At 36.5% G+C, this 14713-nt stretch overlaps 1 protein-coding gene and 1 long non-coding RNA gene across 3 annotated transcripts; both read left to right on the forward strand.

The window, feature by feature from the left end:
* The first annotated feature begins 1239 nt into the window (after nucleotides 1-1239).
* LOC105039721 (protein PLASTID TRANSCRIPTIONALLY ACTIVE 14) lies at nucleotides 1240-14331 on the forward strand. Of its 2 annotated transcripts, XM_010915985.3 has the most exons (13): nucleotides 1240-1480; nucleotides 1582-1740; nucleotides 1868-2005; nucleotides 4013-4138; nucleotides 5991-6119; nucleotides 7055-7144; nucleotides 7226-7376; nucleotides 9545-9654; nucleotides 10482-10553; nucleotides 13300-13405; nucleotides 13529-13729; nucleotides 13874-13916; nucleotides 14034-14331. In XM_010915985.3, the coding sequence occupies exons 1-13, from the start codon at nucleotides 1289-1291 to the stop codon at nucleotides 14110-14112; spliced, it is 1596 nt and encodes a 531-aa protein (XP_010914287.2). In that variant the 5' UTR covers nucleotides 1240-1288; the 3' UTR covers nucleotides 14113-14331. The 2 variants fall into 2 exon arrangements, 1 of the variants encoding a protein (XP_010914287.2); XR_830971.4 differs by lacking the exon at nucleotides 14034-14331 and having other exon boundaries at nucleotides 1324-1480; nucleotides 13542-13729.
* LOC140854080 (uncharacterized) lies at nucleotides 10563-12745 on the forward strand. The gene is made up of 2 exons (XR_012137211.1): nucleotides 10563-11831; nucleotides 11912-12745. It is a non-coding gene; the product is annotated as an uncharacterized lncRNA (long non-coding RNA).
* Nucleotides 14332-14713: the final 382 nt, after the last annotated feature.

A 14713-nucleotide genomic window follows, 5' to 3' on the forward strand; every position in this document is an offset into this window, starting at 1 on the left:
AGCAAAAAAACCATCGAACGAAAAGCTTAGGCAATCGCTATTATTTCCACACGACTCCCTCTCCTTTTTCTAAAATTTCACGTGTTAATATACATGCTAATATCAAATACATTAATGTGCTAGAATAGTGACACGATGGAGTTGATGGATCACAATATGAAAATTGTAATTTTGGAATAGTTATAAATTTTTTTTTGATTATAAATAGATTGGTATGATATAACATTTTTTTGGGTACATCAACATCTTTTTGGGATGTTTGCGATTCCTTAGCAGCCACCACTTCTAAATTGGTATGCTCCCATACCGTCTTTTTCAAAAATCAAAATTGTTGTTGATGGTGGTGCAAAAGGAGGTGCGGGTTTTGCCATTAAAAACTGTAAGTCTAGTTCCATAGCGGTTATTGGAAAACATCTTTCTATCATTTCAGTTCGAGAGTAGAGTTAGAGGAGCAAGGAATATATTTTCTTGACACTGAAGGCTAATCATATTGTAATGGCTATAACTATATTTTTTAGTGTCAAATACGTTAATATGTTAGAATATCGATATGTGATGAAATTGGTGGATCAAAATATGAAAAATATAATTTTAGAATAATTATAAAAATAATTTTGATTACAAATAAGTTTTAATGGTATAATCATTTTCAGGTAGAGGGCTTTGTTATAACTAGTGCCCTCAAAAAGATATGCCATCGAAATGCTTTTTAAAAGTTAATTTTGACCCATGCTTTTTAAAAGTTAATTTTGATTGGAGTGTTGTGGATGGTGGTGCAAAGAGAGGTGCGAGTTGTTAAAGGCCCAAATCTGGTTGGGTAGCGGCTATTGGAAAACATTTTTTTGTCACGTGGTTGAGTTGAGTTCAGAGGAGCATAATATATGTTATTTCTAAGAAATATTTTGCAGGCTTAAGGAGGAACACACCAATGCCTCGACCTAAATACACAAATTAAGCGAAGTGCATACACTCTAAGAGAGAAAAGAAATGGATTAGTTGGTCGCCCAAGTGGCAAAGGTAAGATACCCAGAAGCACAATTTAGTTAGACCGGTCCAGGCTCCGCCTGGGCCTACTTTGACGGCCCAAACCGTGCCGTTTCGGCCTATTTCCAGAATTTTTTTTGTCTGATTTAAAGAAAATAAAAAATTGCTAGACGTGGTGCAGGCTTGGTTTCTGGAGTAATACATGGTTTGATTGATAATTCGGGCCAAAATATCAACTTTGGTCCTGAAGGAAACAAAGCGTTTTTCTATTTTTGTTTTCTTTCCGGGGACAAGACGCAGCCAGATGCTTACCGGTTCGCACATCCGGTCCATTTTCGGATGGCTTCTCCGTTGTTGTACTTGTTTTAAGGTCTCTAACGCTCTCTCCCAGCTGGATAACGTTTCCCCCACAACGCTCCCTTCTCTCTCGACCCCAATGGCTTTTTCCTCTCTCTCCCTCCGTCTCACCACACCTTCCGTCTTCTCCAACCAAACTGTAAGTCCCCGCCACTCTCTTTTTGCACTCTTCTTTCTTTATACCCAAATGATCTCATTTCCCCAAGTTCTGCTCTTCTCCCTCATCAAATCTCTCAACAGGTCAAGAATCAAGAGAATGCTTTCCTTCTATCAGCCAATAACAACAGCATCAGCAACCCTTCTCTCAAAGGGCAGAGAACTCCTCCTGTTAGAGCGTTGACATCTCTGCCTCCATCCAAACTGTTCGAGCCGCCAAAAGTTGAGGAGTCGCCTTCCGAGGTGGTGTCTCATCTACTCTTCATTTCTATTCTCAAGATCAGTTTATTGTTATTATTATTATTATTATTAATTTTTTGATGGCTTACTGATATGATATTATAATTTGAGTGTCTGTCTATTTGGGCAGTTGGAGCCTGCCGACCCTGATTTTTATAGGATTGGGTACGCGCGGAGTGTTCGGGCCTACGGGATCGACTTCATGGAAGGGCCTGATGGATTTGGAGTGTACGCAACTCGAGATGTGGAGCCATTGCGCAGAGCTAGAGTAAGTCAAAGATCTATTTTCTTGGCTGGATGACCATGTCATCTGTGACTTTTGTTTGTATGAAATTTTGAAGTCATCTGGTTTGATTTGGTGGTCTTCATTGTTCATTCATTCAGGGCCTGTTTTTTATGTCTTTTGTTTTATGTTTTGTTTCCAAAAACTCAAGAAGAAAAATAAACTAGACGGAACAAACAGGTATGATTGTTGAATTTAGTGCACAGATGTATGGCAAATTCCTGGAGGAGATTGGGTGGAAAAATAATGGACTTGCATCAACCATATGCAAGAAAGGAAAAGGAAAATGGCAAGCATAGAGTTTTCTTTAGAATGGTTTCCACTCAACGATCGACGAGCAATAAATGAAAGTAGGTAAAATTCAAATTAGTCATCCAAGTGATGTCATATCGGAAGCTGGGGAACAGAACAACAGAAATGGCCAAGGGCAAAAGCTATTTCTCCATGACAATAATCACCTAAACCCATGCCTCCATTTAGGTTAAGGACAATCCAGTTCCTCATGTCAGCTGGCAAACTGTCCATGTTAATGAGTCACAAGATGCTTTGTAATCTGCAGAAAGATGTTTAGAATACCTTGGGGTACAGAAAAAGAGGATAATCAACAATTTGGGGTACAGAAAGGTATCAGTTGATTAAAAAATGATAAATCTACAAGAAGGTGCATGGAGATTTCAGTTATATGCTCCAACCAAATGATCCATTTGCAGTGAAAAGCACCAATACTCAGGCACCTGGAGGATTCGGTAAGTTGTGAAAAAAGGAAGCAGAATGTCAGGCCAAGGGCTCAAACTTCCAAAACAGACATAAAAAAAGGGAACCATATGCAACAATAAGCAAATAAATTTATACGAGGAGATTTACAACTCAGAGCAGTCCCAAGTGGCAATCATCGCTTTATTATATAAAATATAAGAATTGTATATTCAAGAGGATGTAACTGTTGTTTCCCATGTTTTTCCTCAAAATGTAGGTTTCAATTCTGTCAGTCCCCTCTTCTGGGCTGCATATCTCTATGTGTATGGCAAATCCTGTCCTTGTACCTCTGGATTTTCAGCCCTATCCCCTCTGGTTTAACCAAATTTTATCGAGGTTGGTTATGGTTGGGTGACAATCACTGGCTGATTTGATCAATGTTTTTATGCACTTGCATATCCACTGTATAAACTCAGTCATGTAGGCCTTGATGAGATTGTCATACCCGAAAGAGAAGATGTGCTAGGAGCGAGCTAATTAAGGTTTTTAAGTTTATGGATGATCTTGGAAGGACAATCATCACGACATAATTGTAGAGCTTGGAGCTTTTCTAGCATTATGTGACATGTCATTTGCATGCAACAGACAAAAGGAAAAAGGTGGATACATACAAATAAATCAGTATAGATATCAACCTGTCAGTAACCGAACTTGTCCTGAAGCATAAGATGGGGAGCTGCCCTTAGTTGTTTTTAAGATCCTTGTATAGTTTCTTGTCTTATCAGCAATTTCTCAGGTTTGCTGCAAATTAAATCAAAAGGTATTGCCAAATGCTTTTGTTGGTAAAAACCAGTCAGAAGGATATGAACATTCCCTCTAAACTATATTCCGTGTCAAAGGGCAAATCCATAGAAGTTTTACGTTTTAAGCTCACTGCTTTCTCTCTTTTTTTTCATGCATTAGGAGGGTTAATTAATTGAGCACTCTCTTATTCGTTTGTTGGTTGTTCAGTTATACAATAACCTCTTAGGGCCTTCACTCCTAAACATAGTGGGAAGGAGACCTTTCTGCTTGTATCACACTTATGGTGAGAACCAGCCTACCAACACATGTTTGTGTTACACTCATAAGCATTTACTCTCATTTTCTTCATTGCGTTTTGTTTGTTGATGGAGATGTTTCTGCTCATTGTGTCTTGCTGCTTATTTTACAATTTCCTTGCTTAATGCTTGGTCATTGCAATTTGTTATTTCAAGTATGATGCTAGTTTTCTTCAAACATTTTTTTTTTTTGCAGATGATTATGGAAATTCCATTGGAGTTGATGCTAACTATAAGTCAAAAACATCCTTGGATGTTTTTTCCTGATATCATACCAATAGGTCATCCTATATTCGATATTATCAACTCAACAAGTCCAGAGGTAATTGAACTAAATGTTTTCTATAACTATGTTCAAAAGAATAGCTCCATTGCTAATTCTTTTCATTATTATGTATCAAAGTGATTGACTGAAAATATTAAATATATTCAAGAATATTTAAATTTATAGGCTTTGGGTTGTCAGATTCTTAGTAGTGGGAATCTTCCATTTAGGGTAGTGCATGCACTTCCGAATCTCCTTGGAAACTTGTCCTTGCACCCGCTTCCTAAGTGTTTTCTTATTAAAATGTTTTTAAGAGATCTACTTCCTTGTACCTGCACCCACCAACTCGTAGTAACTGAGGTCAGATCCCAGAGTATCTGATTTTCCTGATATATTGATGACCTCTAAACTGATATAGTTATGTAGCACATCACCAACTGCTTGGGCATGGGTAATTATGGTACAGGGTCTCCCTCCCTTTCTTTCTGCCGTTCAGGCGACGACTGGGATGAATCTGAAGCTTCATTGGAAGCCAATCACGAGCAATTATATCTGGTTCAATAGCAACTGTTATTAGATATAAATGCTTTCATCTTAGATATTATTATTTTAGCAACAATTTTCATATGGCCTAACTTATTCTAAGGATTCCTCCTTGCATTTTAATATTTTATTCTCTTAGTGAGAACATGGACTTTTAATGCTTGATGTGGAGGATATATCGCTTTGGTGATTTCACATATGAATAGTCAAAAATTATTTAAGATTTAAAAATCACGTTTAAAGTGTAATTCATTGATGTAATGAGGATTGAGGCTCTGCTTACAGAGCAAGTGAGGACTTGGGGGGAGAAAAGATCATAGGCAAGCCTTTTTAGGAACATTTATGAAAGAAAAATAGAAGCCCCTCTAGTTGCTGTTTTGTGCCTGAATTAATTCTTTTGAGTGGCCAAATTTCAAATATGGCATTTCAGGTCCATATTCACGTTGTAGAGGAGTATTTGGTTTGAAACTAATGCCCATGTGTCATCTGGAGGATGAGACCACTTGTTCTGGGTCTTACAGAAGTGGAGCTAATAAAATAATCTTAGGGATCAGTTTGGGAAGTCACTAAAGATGGTTTAGGGATCAAACAGTCTATGCATTAATAGGATATGTACCATTTTCGCTATATCATACCAACTTACAGCATGACATAACATTTTGTATCTGCAATGACTGACCTTGTTTTTACTGGCATGGTGAATGATTTTTCGGTCCTTGAATAATATCTACATGCAATGATTGAGAACAAAGGAAGACATTATTTTCTTAGGATAGAATCAATGGCAAATTAGAATTCTTAAGTGGATTTCAAACTTGGCATTTGTGTCTGCATTCCTCAGTCCTAGGATTATCTGAATATTGATATATTTCTTCTTGTCTTGAGAAAGTAACTTTTCCTTGGGACCCTTAAATCTTTCTCTGGTAATTACTGCCAAAGTATTATAAGTTCTTTTTTTATTTTTTTTATTTTTTTTTTGAGAATTAGGATGACTGGAACCTGGCCAGAAATCGGAGGGAGAACACTATGAAACCCAGGTCTCTTGTGTCAACATAAGACTTTGCCAACTAGACCAGTTGTCGCTCTCCATTAGTGTAGGTTTATTTTCTTACTTCAGAATCTTTCTGGAATACTTTATTCCATATTGTAGTTATCCTTTCTTATTTTCTCTGTTTTTAACTTCGAAATCCTGCATCTTAGTTCCAGTTTTATTGTAACCATTTCATTTCTTCACGCTTATTCCTTTTGGCCATTTGAAAGAAGCTTTTTTATTAATATATTACTCAGGCTTTATTTAAATATTTTAAAAATGATGTTATATTTCTAAAAAATTTACATCTCTATAATTCTGTGTGCTTGTTTGCAGACAGATTGGGATTTGAGACTAGCCTGCCTTCTTTTATATGCATTTGATGTGGAGGGCAACTTTTGGCAGCTGTATGGTGATTTTTTACCAAGTTCAGAAGAATGCACTAGCTTGCTTCATGCCCAGAAGGTTTGTGTGAAAGCAACCTATACATGCTCCATAGGATATGAGTCTGAAAATTGAGGTTTTTTTAATTAAATATTTATTGGAAATCATGGACATCGGCTAAATCATCTACTAAATAACCGGGAAGTTTTTTTTTTTTTTAAACTTACTTTGAGGAGAATGTAAATTTTAGAATTGTTAATGTTCTAACTTGTTATAAGGAGGAAAAACCAGACTTAGCTTTTCTATAGGAATTATAAAGAATTAAAGATTATAATAGCCATTATATGCATTCTTTATGGTTGAACAATGCTTTTTCTACTTTTTTGAGGATTGACCATGAATAAGAATTGGTGCAAAGGTTGAATGGCAGGAAAAACTTGTGAAAGATGGGGCTTTCTGTGAAACTGAGGCCAAGTTTTCTTTGTCCTATTCGTTGACCATTATATCAACTTTCTCATGGAAGTGTCATTTGTCATTATAACTTGCTGAAGAGAGATAAAGTTCCTTTTAGACCTCAGGTAGCCACACATAAATATGCAAATGCAGAACCTGGTTAATATGGGAAGTTTGAAATTGTTATTCAACTGGATTTTTGTCAGGATTTCCCTCACTGGCTTTGTCAGACCGAAGCAAGTTCATTTGTGGACCCAATCATCTGGGAGGGAACATTTGCATTGTTAAATTTTTCTATTTGATGCTGTTAGAGAAGGCAATTGTGGTAGCTTGAAGTCTAAAAATGATTAGGAATGATCATCTTAATTTTTTCCACTGTTAATTATATTTATTTTTTATAACTTGATCCAGTTGGCCTACACTGGTTTTCTTATTGAATCAGGATTGAGAGTATCTTCTTGATCCCTTTCATTCATTTCTTTGATTTCCATGATGTAATCTAGCTTACTTGTTCTAGCTTTGATATTGCATTTTACATTTGTTCTGTAAACATGTTGTTTTAGGAAGACCTTTTGGAGCTGCAAGACCCACTTTTGGCTTCAAAGATGGAGGGACAGCAGCAACGGGCATTAGAATTTTGGGAAAAAAACTGGGTTAGATGATTTGTGCTTTTGCTGACTCTCATTTCTCTTGATATTTAGTTTAACATTAGCTTCATGTTCAACCATAAACAGCATTCTGCCGCTCCTTTAAAAATAAAGCGCCTTGCCCGTGATCCTGAGAGATTTCTTTGGGCATTGAGTGTTGCTCAGTCACGTGCTCTTCACATGAAAATAAGGGTTGGAGCACTTGTACAAGATGCAAACATGCTGGTTCCTTATGCTGGTATGGCCGCTAAAAACTCTAAGGGATGGTTTGTTATACCCAAAATAATATTTTTGTTGAACTTATTTACAACCAATTGAAGCAAGGGTATGCGTGCTGCCTTACTAGCATAAATCCATGGATTCATGGGGAGACTTTGAAATTTGAATGGTTCTAACTTCTACGTTTTAAGTAACTTGGCTGCATTTTCTCATTTTCCTTAAGTTGTGAAGATGTTTCAGCATATCTAGACAATTAGAGCAAATGGCTATATGGCTCCAAGAAAAGTTTTGTTTTTTCTTAAAACTTATAAAACAATTTAAAAGTTCCAACAGCAAGCGTGGATGAACTACACTTGCCAAGGGATGGTCACCTCCAAGGAGATATTAGCTGGGATTGGCCACTGCTGTTTCATAACACCTAAATGTCTTCTTCCCTCACTTTCTAAATGGTACATCAGCTTTGAAAATCAGATGAGTCGCCTTTCTTCTCCTTTATCGCTTCATCAAGATCCATAATCCTTTGTCCTGCATCCTTCCACTTGTGAGGTGGTATGCGAGGAAACTCATCAGCATATATTGGTACTCCATTACATTGATCCTAATATTTTTCTGAGCTTATGTTCGTTGCTACCTATTAGTGGGTTTTTTGTACTTGAGAATTGTCATTTGGCTCTTAACAAAAAGGTGCATTTCAATGCATGAGGCTCCTGCCATTGTGGGGTTTGGAAAGGGTTGGTTACATGCATCCTTACCCCCCACATGCAAATAAGCTGTTTCCATGTTTTAAATCCTTGACTCCCATGTCACCGTGGAGCAATCTTACCATTGAAGGCTCACCCTCTCCAAGGCTCACTCTCTTGTCGTTTGGCTCTTAATGATGCATTTATTACAATTTCTTTGCTCCTCTAAAGGAAGCTTGAAAAAAATGGTTGAAGAAATAAACTCAAACCCAAGGAATTTCACTATTCTGGCCACTTATGAGATTTTTTAAGACCTGCTATAATATGGGTGGATGACGACTCCTGGTGTTTGATTGACTTTTTCGTATTTGTTTTATGTTTCTTAGCTTGCTACAATTGAGAGTTTGGGACTTCTCTTCTCATTATCTTAACTTTTTCTTATTTTGTGCATGATTGTTGTAAAGGCCAAAGGTACAAGAATGTGTTATATTGGTTCAGTCAGAAAATCTAAATCCCTATTTTCACCTTGTTCCATTTCACAAATTCTGGTATTTTGGTGTTAGAATTCTGCCTTACTCTGACTTGCGGGTAGTGTTACATGGAAACTCCAAATTTTAAGGTTTTTGTCATGTCAGATACTTGGACAATCCTTGCACTTCATACCATCCAACTATGATACCATCATTATTATGTGTATACTTTTGGCACATGTATATTGTAAGTTTTTAGTTTAACAAAGTGATAATTAACCATTTTTATCGAACTTTGTGGATTTAGGGAGCACACAGTCTAGCTCTTTATTCATTATATGTATGCATCAATACATGTTACACACACACACAGACACACATTTTTGGTACATCAGACACACTCCCATTTGTGTGTGTTTGATGTGTGTGGGAGATATACATAGTACCAAACAGTCATCCAATGAAACCTGGAGAAGATGCCTATATATTATAATTTTTAAACTAAAGGGGCCCCAAAACTTTATTTCACTAGATGGCGATTGGTACAGAGCTTTTTCCAACTTACCATCCATATAGTCTGATTGTCTGACAAAGCAGAAAGTACCTTGCATCCAATTCCTTGAATGGAACAAAGCCTAAAGTTTTAAACTAAAAATATAGCTGATCCACAAGCGATATTACTTGGACATGTGACTGGGGTGTCGAGTGTTACAGAAGAATCTGATAAGGGTATTCTCTTAAAATTGGACGCATGATAAATATCTTCACTCTTTAAAGTACACTAGTGGCTGCCTTAGGCATCTTCTATTTAATGGTCTTACACTCATGGTCCCAGCGATGCTTTAGGTAACTTTTTCATGCTTTTGTTGTGATGATGCTCCCTCAGTATCCCCTTAAGATATCTCCCTGCATCCTAGTATTTGTTTCTTTCTTAAGCTCATGTTTCTGGAAGTTTACTGACTTACATCTTAATGACACTGTTAATGTTTGAGTAGTCATTTCTAGTGCTACGAATTGAACATGTCTCATTTTTGCAGATATGTTAAATCATTCCTTTCAGCCAAACTGTTTCCTCCATTGGCGTTTCAGGGATCGCATGCTTGAAGTGATGATAAATGCTGGACAGCATGTCAAGAAAGGAGATGAGGTAATGTGTAATAACATAAATCATAAATTATTTGAATCATCCAACAATGAAATGCATAAATCTTGCTGGCGCAAATCTAGAATTCAAGACATGTTTTACAAATGCATCAAAAGTGGACTTGTAGGCTGCCCATTGAAATATCTCCATTTGGTCTTTAGCATCTATAGTACATTCAAAGAGTCATAAAAAATGAATACTGCTAGTCTTAAATGGACTAAATTAATTGCTCTTTCTTATATGATTGCCACATTGGTGGTTCTAGATGCAGCGAGTGTTTTTATTGGATTTTTTGCATGAAATTTGAGTTTGCTGTCTTAGAAGAAACATTAATACAATGACTTTCAAAATTTTGTGCTCCCTCAAACTCCAAAGATGAACTTATATAAAGAACCACATCAGATCAAAAATTTTCCTGAATTTTGGTACATTCATGATTCATGCATAGTTAATTACTTTTGGATTTCCTTCCCCAACCCCGCCTCCCACCCCCCTCTCCCTCCCTTCTCAAGTTGTTGAACCAGTGGAGCTTTCTTCTGAAGACCTACATCTAAAATGTATCTAGAAAGTTGACCTGTGAGCATATCTTTTTCTTTCTTGGTAATAATTGTATACAATTTTTGAATTAACAATTTTGAATAGTCTGAACTTGCATGGATTTATACTTAATCTACTGTTCAGTGTAAGACAGTAGATGTTCTATGAGTTATTTTTTCTTGTTGAGTCATTAAGATTCAGCAACCTTCAATGCATTACGATCACTCATCTTTTACTAATTCAGTTGCTCTATTTTATTCTGTCCTGATTATAAATTTCCTCACATATGGCAGATGACAATTAATTATGTGAGTGGGCAGAAGAATGACGTGTTCATGGGAAGATATGGTTTTTCATCGCCAATGGTAATTCTTATGATTGTTTCAAGAAAAAAAAAAAAAACTTCAATTATCATTGTATACATGTCTACACACACACACACACACACATACATGTAAATAAGTGAGTAAAACTATTTTTTCACTTATATGAAAGGTTTTAAACAGCTAAAAGCAGTTATTCTATGAAATGTACTTGTATTAGATCTTAGCTGCTAATTATTCTATATTAAATTATGTGCTTCCAGCTGCTACCTACTGGTTTATCGGTTAATTTGTATTCTTTGTTTATTGTAAAGATTTAGTATCTCTTAAATTTCTTGCTAAAATTTTTGATGATCTGCTTTGAAGTGCAACAAATAAGGGGTTCTTATCCCATCTATCAATGTTTGAAGATACTAAGCCTAGACAAATTAAACATTAATAGATTTAGCGTTTCAAAAATGGTTAAAAATACATATAACTAGCAGCTCCATGTTATTGAAAGGTCTATATGGTGACAGATAGTTGCTTGTTTCGATCCTTGTAACCAACTTTCTGAAACTTATTAAACAAAACAAAGATGTTGCTAAGTTGAATAATTTGATGAACTTTTTGTGTGGACTAAACCCTTGAATTCAGTTTGAGTGAGCAGCTTAAATACCTTTTTATATATTGAGACTTTAGACTTCCACATCATTCATTATCCACATTTTGGTTGGTGTCTGGTCTTTAGTTCTTCAAATTTTGAATTTTAGCATGCATGAAACCTATTGAAACATGATCTATACTCAATTGATCCTTTAACTCAAATACTAATTAAAGGTTCCAGAACCTGGATTTGTTTTTGGTTCTGGTTGGTTCTGTTAAGTTCCATTTTGATGATTTTGGCATTTTGAATTTCAAGTTCCATCAAAAAGCAATCAAAAAAATGATTGAAAAAAATCAAAAAATATATTATAACACAAAAGAAGACAAGGAGCTGTAACACCCAACTTAATGGTATACTATATTGTTTTAAATATTTTTATGCATTGAAATTGTGGCTTAAGGATGGAAATAAGTTAAGACTCTTTTGATGGCACAAGTTAGTGAAGTCAACCAGTGGTAACATAAATTTTTCGGCAAAGCTGCCTGATGATAACAATGGCTAGCATGGAACAGTGGTGAGAGGCTGCTGGGAAATGCTCAACTTTACTAGTAGACACTGCTAGTGGGAGATGACACTAACAAATTCTGGCACCAACAAAAAGGATGGCTGCGTTTGCAGAAGGGCACTGCAAGAGGGAGATGAGTTGTGAACAAATGCTAAGAAGAATAAATGATGTAAGTTAGTCTGAATATGTGCATTGTGAAACTCTGATGCACTGGCAGATGCTTAACTAAAAGATGTGAAAATATTACAGTAGTAGAGATGAAGGTTGCAGATGCAAGATGAAGATGCAGTGCATAGCTGAGGACTAGGTGAATCCAAGAAGCAACAACAAGCAGGAAGACTAATGGTAACAACTGCATGATGGAAACAAAGGCTAAGGCGGGTATGTCCAAGCCTAAGATGCAAAGCCATTGGCAAGATGAAACAGTAATTGATAATAATATCTCAAATGAAGTGTGGACCAAATTAAGGACGGGGAGAGTTGAAGGTGAATAATGAAACTATTGGTATGAAAACCTAGAAAGAGGTGGGTTAGCGGGCATATTACAGACATGACGTGCAAATGTTGGTTGCAAAAGGAAACATCAGCTGGTGTGTGATGAAAATCAATGAGGTACTGTAACAACCTTAAAGGCAATGCTTCATGACTAGTAGCATTTGGTGAAGGGAGTACCAAAGACCAGATAATGTAGAAACACTAAAGGCAATGGTTCATGTCTAAAAGGAATTGGTCAGGGGGGTATCAATGATCAATCAGGAATGAACTGGCTGGATCAACATCACAGACCAGAGGAGATGGAGAAGACGTAAAAAGAAGCAAAATGTGGTTGGTCTTGCATAATGTTGTAGGGCTGATGAGGACATACAACCAACCTGGTCAAAAAAAAAAAGGGTAAATCATAAACCAGAAGTGTATTTATAATGTGTAATGATAATGGGAGCCACTTTCAAGCTACTGATGGGATGTGAAGGTACAAGTAAATATTGATAAATTGCCTAGTCTGTATGCGAGAGTAATGGACACAACAGTGCTCTACATAACACGTCCTTTTAGTTATCTAAATGAAAAGATTTAATTCAGTTAGTACTTTTTCATCCTTTACCGAAAGTGACTGCATTGCTGCTTTATACTACAAGTTTACAGCAACTTTTCAGTCTCGATGTTGGACCCTATATGGGTGGCTTACTGATACAGGTTGGGCCAATATGGTACACCTCGTACCAAGACATGGTATGCTAATGGAGGCACACCTGGTACCAGGTAGCATTTGATACTGAAAACCTTGGTTTATAGATATTTGGTACTTTTTTTTTGGTTCATTTACCATGATTAATATCTTGTAGAGGTTGTGTTAATTGAGCCCTAGGCAACAGTATGCCAAGACTTCCAGGTTCTTCTCAACCTACCTTATATGTGAATGTAATCACCTGGACTGTTTTACTAAGCAGACCACAAGTATTTGGATGAGATTTGTTGGTTATAATTCTACAAAATACTAACGTGGTAAAGAGTTCTGGTTCTGTGTGGATAGAGCCCGTTATCTACTTATGTTCTCTCATTAGAAGAAAATCTGAATTCTGATGCAAGGCATCTTTGTTAAATGCCCCTAAAGATTTTGTCAATTCTTATATTTTCAGAATCCTTGGGATGTGATAAATTTCTCAAACAATTCAAAGATTCATTTGGATTCCTTCTTGTCAGTCTTCAACATCTCTGGCTTGCCAGAAGAATTCTATCACAATGGTGAGGATGCAGCAATTCTCTTGGATGGTTTGTGATTCCATGGAGATTTCAGTTCGCCTACTTTTCTTCAAAAAGGCAGTTATTTCCTGTTTGATGCCGTGCTCTTTTTTCTCATAATCTCAGGCCTCTTGTCCAGTGGAGAAGACCATAATTTTGTCGACGGAGCAGTCATAGCAGCAGCACGAACACTGCCCACATGGTCTGATGGAGATATGCCCCCTATCCCAAGCTTAGAAAGGAAAGCCGCACGGGAATTGCAAGAAGAATGTCACCAAATGCTTGCAGAATTTCCAACCACGTCTCAGGAGGATCAGCAAATCCTAGGTACTATCATGCAAAAACATTGAATAAATGAACTGTCAATATATTAAGATGCTCCTGAATCTTCTCTTAATTAGTGGAAGAAATATTATTCAGAATTCCTTTATTTTTCTGGGTTTTTTTTTTTTTTTCTTTTTGGATTTCCAGATTCAAACCCAGAAGCTAGTAGAACACGGGAAGCTGCCGTCAAGTATGTAGACCCCCACCCATTTCTTTTTAGTCTATTATTTCCTTGCAGATATTGTTCTTCCTTGAACTAAGTACTTTTTTATTCCTGACATTCCTCAATCCACTTTTATGTATGCAGATATCGGTTGCATCGGAAGTTATTCCTAGAAAAGGTCATCCAGGCATTAGAACTTTATCAGGACAGAATATTGTTTTAACCGTGTATATTTAGCTATTTATGTCATATTCTTTCGTAGCTGGTAGCAGCAACATCTGAGAATCGTAGATCCTAATGGTGCATTGCCGCCAACCATGGTTCTCTGCGCAAGCTTTAGTGAGACAACGCACTAATTTCTATCTGCCTCTCTCCTCTCTGTAGGTCACCTCCATTTCAGTCAAAAAAATCGATTATTGGAATCGATAGGTTAAGACTTTAATTGTAGGCTCGCTTTATTTCTACCTTTCTTGTTTTGGTACATTTATTTGTACCTTTCTTTAATGGATGATTACAAGCTTACTGAAAATTACCTCAAAAAAACTTATTCATAAATATCAAATATATAAGAGATGCTAATTTCCAACATTCCCCAGGTTTCCTAGTGTGTTTAATCAGTACTAAACTGCTTCAGGTTTCTAATAAAATTAAAGATCAAACTGTAACAATTTCTTGGTGAATATTTATAGATAAATTATGTAATCAATGGAGTAAACCTGCAAGTGCCACAACAATTATCAAGTGAGTTAATGGCATTAAGAGAACAGTGCAACAACACGGTCTTCAACATAAGATGAAGCATATGGTAAAGGTGGAAACAATAA

The sequence above is a fragment of the Elaeis guineensis genome, chromosome 1, assembly GCF_000442705.2.
Source record: "Elaeis guineensis isolate ETL-2024a chromosome 1, EG11, whole genome shotgun sequence".
In the NCBI taxonomy this organism is placed as follows: Eukaryota; Viridiplantae; Streptophyta; class Magnoliopsida; order Arecales; family Arecaceae; genus Elaeis; species Elaeis guineensis.